Genomic DNA, 6,000 nt, shown 5'->3' on the forward strand with positions numbered 1-6,000 from the left:
GCATTCCGAAAGGAAGGGCACAGCGTGGTGGCCGCCACAAGTTGGTGCACGTGGTTGAGAGCCTCTTGTCTCACTGTGAGGTACAGGTTTGTCCTTGGAAAACAGGGAGTTAACAGTTGTTCATCAGGAAGTAATGCATTTTCATTCCGTCTCACACATTTTTTTATCATCAAAAAGTTCCAACAAAAATATAATTATTTATTTTAGAGACAGGGTGTCACCCTCACCCAGGCTGGAGTGCAGTGGTGCATTCACAGCTCACTGCAGCCTTGAGCTCCCGGATTTAAGAGATTCTTCCACCTCAGCCTCCCTAGTAGATGGGACTACAGGCATGCAGCACATCCAGCTAATTATTTTTTTATACAGGATCTTGCTAGGTTGTCCAGGCTGGTCTGGAACTCCTAGGCTCAAGTGAGCCTCCTGCCTTGGCCTTCCCAAGTGTTGGGGTAACAGGAGTGAGCTGCTGCACCTAGCCTTTTTTTTTTTTCCTTTTTTTTTTTTTGTGAAATGGAGTCTCGCTCTGTCACCCAGGCTGGAGTGCAGTGGCGCGATCTCAGCTCACTGCAATCTCCAGCCTCCCGGGTTCAAGCAATTCTCCTGCCTCAGCCTCCGGAGTAGCTGGGACTACAGGCTCCTGCCACTGCGCCCGGCTAATTTTTTGTGTTTTTAGTAGAGACGGGGTTTCACTGTGTTAGCCAGGATGGTCTCGATCTCCTGACCTCATGATCCACCCACCTTGGCCTCCCAAAGTTCTGGGATTACAGGCGTGAGCCACTGCGCCTAGCCTAGCCTGACTTTTTGTTAAAATAATGAATCCTAGTTATTAGTTATGTTCTTCCATCGTAAAAGTGAAATACTGCCTTGTTAGGTATAACTCCCTCTTTAGACTTTCCATGTAAAACTCTTCATGTAAAAATGTGTACGGATACACAAGGAGATGAAAGTTGCCATGGCGTGATGAATGCCTGGCACCCTGTGTGGTGAGTAGCATGTCGGCTCTGTTGTGGCAAGGTGGCCAGTGTGTGCTGCCCGCGAGGCCGCCCTGTGTGGAGACACTGAGCTATGTCGCTTTCTCCCCTCCAGGCTGGACGGCAGTCTGGAGACGGCCAATGAGATCTTGGACTCTGCCTCTCACGACTGCCCCTTAGTCACTCAGACATATGGCGCAGCTGCAGCAAAAGGTACTTACGTGCCTTCATCCCCAACGAGACTTGGTAAGGGGCGTGACGCAAACCTGGAAGGTAATTAGCCCCACCCACTACCCCGGAGTGCTCCTGCCTCCTGTTGGCTCCGGAGCTACCCCACCGGCTCCTCATTGGGAAAGGGGGGGACTGGTTCTGAGGACGTAGGCGAGGTTGGTAAATGGGTTTGCCAAGGCCTCTCAAGGCTGAATTCAGTTTCCTTTACCTTTTTTTTTTAAGTAGAGATGCGGTCTCCCTATGTTGCCCAGGTTGATCTCAAACTCCTCCTGGGCTCAAGTGATTCTCCCACCTCAGCCTCCTAAAGTGCTGGGATTATAGGCCTGAGCCACCGTACCAGGCCCATTTTCTCCGTTTTTGAAGAAAATGTGGTCATCCTGGCTCAGGTGACTCTGGGGGCATGTGACTTTCACCCAGACTGGCCACCTCTCAGCCAAGATGCCACCCTGAAAAGTACTGCCAAGGGTTTGGCCTCAGGCTTTCCCTCCCACCTTTTTTTCGTCCTTTAGCAAATCTGCATCGAGTACCACCTTCGTGCTGGGCCTGTGAAGTGCAGAAGCTGTAGGGGAACGAGGCCAGCGGGCTCCCTTCTGGCGGCAGCACTAAGACCCATGCACAAGATCCTCCAGCCGCAGCCTTGGCTTTGTGAGCCACCTTCTTTAAAAAACCAACTTGCACTCCAGCGGGAGAGCCTGTGGTTTTGCACCCACGCGGGACTGTCCCACTGCTCGCCGCCACTCCCATCTGTGAACCAGCACTTCCAGTTCGTGAAGCCCGCCCTGAAAGTCTCTTAGTGTCGTTATTTTTTCCTGGCGTTATTTTTGAGCTCTGTGTAACCAGCTTGAGGGAGTTTGTGGCCCGTCCATTAGGGAGCCCCTGTTTATTGTGCAGGTGTCATTTTGACATTTATGAATGTCAGAGAACAAATGACTTCATCTCGAGCTACCAAAGGCTGCAAAGATTTCGTTAGAAAGCAGTCAGAATTCAGAACATCTTAATACAGGCTGCAGTTTATAAACATACACCAGTGTTTCCAAAACACAGTCCTCAGTTTGTGTCATGGGGTCTGTGGTGTGTCCCCAGCCTTTGAAGGGTGACTTCATCATCTCTTTGCAGCCTACACAGACGACCTGGGTGCTGTGGGTGGTGCCTGCCTGGAGGACGAGGCCAGTGCCCTGCGCCTGGATGAGGACAGCGAGCACCCGCCCATGATTCTTCGGACTGACTGAACTTGACCTGTGACCTCTGACCCGGGGAGCAGAGAACACTGGCTTCACAGAGAACTTTGTGCATTGCTGCTATGAACTTTGACCTGAGTCAGTGGAGAGGATGGCAGAGACTTTATTAAAAAAAAAAAAAAAAAAAAGATTGTAGTAGTAGTCTTAACTCCATAACGCTGAGGACGTACATCGTTTTCATTTCAGTGGCTTTTAAATCCTGCTTATGAATTTTAGCTTTTTGTTTGTTTGTTTTCTCTTTTTGCCAAAATTAACTGTTTGGTGAAGCCCACAAAACCTCCTCGCTTTGCATGCATGAACGTGCCAAGCCAGCATAGGGGAGCTAGAAGCCACTTTCCAGCCACCTGCTGTTGGGTTTTTTAATATCTGTACATAATGCCGAGTGCATAAGGAAGCTGTGGCGTTGTGCACAGTGGGTCTGGTTGTCAAGGCCAGTTCTGCAGTGACAGGCCCAAGAGCTGCCCACCAGGTGTGCTGGGCGGACTTCGGCTGGGGCAGGAGCCCTGTCTCCCTAGGGCCCCACCTGGACCATTTTCCCTCCGTTTTATTTTGTTAATTAAATTCTTTCCAAATTGGATCACTCTGGGATTTCTTCCATGGTGGACTTTTGTTTCTGATCTTGTTTTCCATGTGAATATTGGAGGAGAGCGAGGTTCCTTCTGATACTAAAAACCTTTCTTCTTTCAGGCAGCAAATGAACTTGAAAGGTTGCCTGGACTCCCTGGAGCAAAGGAAAGCGATTTTGTTTGTATAATTAAATGATCTGTTCTTCTACTTTACTCTTCCTGTTGAAAAACTGTGTGATTTTTTTTTTTTTAAGGAAAGTTTGTAGCTACTCCTATGCCCAGGAAAGCACAGAATTCAAGTGTGGTGGCCGTCTGAGCTGTCCTTTCGTGGGCCCTGCTGTCTGCAGGGGCTTCCTACCTGTGTGAGAGGTCGTAGCGGGAGACAGCAACAGAGAGAAGGCGGCTGGGCCACGTCCTTCACAGGGCGACATGTGCCTTTCTATCTTCATCTTAGAACATTTCCTCAGCAAACCGATGAGAGATTGTGGTTGCAAGCTTCAGTGTTTGCCTCACTTCCCTTTTCCTATTTACGGAATTAAAACAACCTCAAGTACCTCAGACTCTGCATTCCAAACCAAGACACCTAGCAGCTAAAGTGTTGAGGGCATTTAAGTGGAGTTAATGGCAGGAGAGATGGTTTTAGAATCTTTGGAGTGGTGTAAGTTACGGATAGAAGGGAAAAGGCAAAAACTGTATTTACCCTGCCTTTGCAGGCTCGGGTTTTTGAACCGAGGAAGGCTGGGACACCTGTTTCCAGATGGTTGTCGTGGTCACACTGGGCGAAGAGCTGGAGGGGAGTTGCCACCTCCGCTGAGCGGCTGCAGCGAAATGCCCCAGCGTTCCTGGGTTGGCTTTACGGCAAACTCCTAAATGCAGGGGACGCTGGAGTCGGACTCAACTACACAGGCTTCCTCTCAGCCGCTGGTGTGCGGCACACAGAACATCTGCATTAGGCAGAGGTGCAGGTGGGCTGATCGAACTTTTCCTTCAAACCCTGCATGTCTGTCCTGGACCTTTGATGAAATGGGATCCTGGTCACGCAGGCTGAGGCAGTGGGGACCACCGAGGCCGGAGCGGGCTATGCTTGAGCAGGGATGAGAAGGGCCACGGCAGCACGCAGCCTTGACCCACGCCCGCGGCTTTTGGTGCAAGGCCAGAGGGCTCTCTAGAACCTGACCGTGCACTCCATCTCCTGGGAGGCACATTTGGCTAGAGTGAGTGTTCTTGGGGGGAGGGGGGAAGTGCACAAGAGGTACGGAACCCTGAGCTAGGGTTCCCCATCACCAAAGAGTGAGCTGCATTTACAGTTCTGTGTTAAAGTGCCGTTTGTTCTGGTGCCTGCCTGTCGTGAGGATTTGGAGACTTGAATCTCCTTTGTCAGGTCTCTCTTGTCTGTCTTTGGGATTGGTAGTACTAGAAGATGCAGGGAATTTCGTCCTCTCGCAGCCTCGGCTTCCCACACTATAAGATGAGGCAGTAGCAGAGGAGGCCTCGGATGTCCTGTGACCCTCGGCCCACACTCTCCCCTTGGGTGGCCCTGGCAGGGCTGGCTGGGTGCTTTCCATGCAGACCACAGGAAGCCCTGTGCTTGCCTGGGTCAGGGCTAAGCCGTGCGCTCTAAAGAAGGGAGGAGGACTGCAGATTCTTGGTCGAGAAGAATGAAGAGGATTTCTATGTTTGCTGAGCAGCCATTGTGGAGGGTTACCCGCCTCCACTTTGCCGTTGCCCGTTTCACTCCCACCAGCTCCTCTTCCTCTGCTTGAACCCATGAGTCCCAGCCTCACTGGCGGCCTCAGACATGCTCGGGAGTGACGGGGACAGAGAGAGGACGCTGAGTTGCTGTTTAGAACTCTCACTGCTGCGCCAGAGACCCAGATGGAGAGGGACCCAGAACCAAACAGAACGTGTACTAATTTGCGAACTCATATTCATTTTTTAATTATATTTTTCCAAACTTCAAAAAGGACAATGAGGGTGGGGGATAGGAAACAAAACCTGTAAACGTTGTGAATGGGCTCAGTGGACTCTGGGACCAAACCTGTAATCTCCAAAACAATGGGACCAAGAGCTGCATAGAACCTGGAGTCAAAAAGAACTGCTTCAGTCGTGCTGTACCGCCTGCCTAGCTGTGGGAGCGGGCAGGGTGCCTGGGAGCCCACCTTTTCTGGACTGTTCGCGGGACTCATCCCTACCTCACAGGGCTGTTGTGAGGTGTTGTGTGACTGCGTGTCCTGCAAACGCCCAGCTCAGTGCCCAGCCGGCGGTGGGCACCCAATAAACACTACAACATAAATGTGTCTTCTGCAATTAAACACAATTTTTATTCAGTTCTGGTGTTTGAATAAAGAGCCAGGAGGGAGGGAGGTGACAATACGGGTAAGAAGTGTAATTCAGAGGCGGGCATGGTGGCTCACACATCTAATCCCAGTACTTTGGGAGGCCAAGGTGGGCGGATCACTTGAGGTCGGGAGTTCGAGACCAGCCTGGCCAACATGGTGAAACTCCATTTCTACTAAAAATACAAAAATTAGCTGGGGGTGGTGGCACATGCCTGTAATCCCAGCTACTCAGGAGGCTGAAGCAGGAGAATCACTTGAACCTGGGAGGCAGAGGTTGCCATGCGCCAAGATTACATCACTGCACTGCAGCCTAGGGGACAGAGCAAAACTGTCTGAAAAAAAAAAGTGTAATTCACGTGGAGATTACACGTGGGTCTCTTTCATCCCTGCCTTTTCTCTTAACAGCAAGCTTAATGGACAGGTGGTGCGAGCTGGTCTGGGAGGTGGTGGGCGCCCTGGAACAGCAGGCCCTGCCTCTGTCGGGGGACCCAGGAGCTCCATGGCTGCCGCTCCCTGCCACAAGAGAATTGGGTGACTCTTCCCACGCGCGGTTTCATTTGGAGAGGAGAGTCTTCCTGTCTCCACAGCCAGCAGCAGGTCCCATGTGTAAAAAGCCAGGAGTGCTTTGGCCACAGCTTAGCCAAGGAAATGGGACGAG

The 6,000-nt window shown here is 51.3% G+C and overlaps 1 protein-coding gene across 6 annotated transcripts in view; it reads left to right on the plus strand.

Moving 5' to 3' along the window:
* WIPI2 (WD repeat domain, phosphoinositide interacting 2) overlaps positions 1 to 5,296 on the plus strand; it is a 47,750-nt gene extending 42,454 nt beyond the window's left edge. For 2 of the 6 annotated variants that reach the window (XM_033193114.1, XM_033193112.1), the window contains 2 exons: positions 1,084 to 1,241; positions 2,316 to 5,296. In XM_033193114.1, coding sequence (XP_033049005.1) covers positions 1,084 to 1,241; positions 2,316 to 2,428 — 271 coding nt within the window. In that variant the 3' untranslated portion in view covers positions 2,429 to 5,296. The remainder of the gene's footprint in view (positions 1 to 1,083; positions 1,242 to 2,315) is intronic. The other 4 variants (XM_033193118.1, XM_033193115.1, XM_033193117.1 and 1 more) reach the window with 2 other exon arrangements.
* Positions 5,297 to 6,000: the final 704 nt, after the last annotated feature.

Source organism: Trachypithecus francoisi, unplaced genomic scaffold (assembly GCF_009764315.1).
Source record: "Trachypithecus francoisi isolate TF-2019V2 unplaced genomic scaffold, Tfra_2.0 Lachesis_group4, whole genome shotgun sequence".
Taxonomy (NCBI): domain Eukaryota; kingdom Metazoa; phylum Chordata; class Mammalia; order Primates; family Cercopithecidae; genus Trachypithecus; species Trachypithecus francoisi.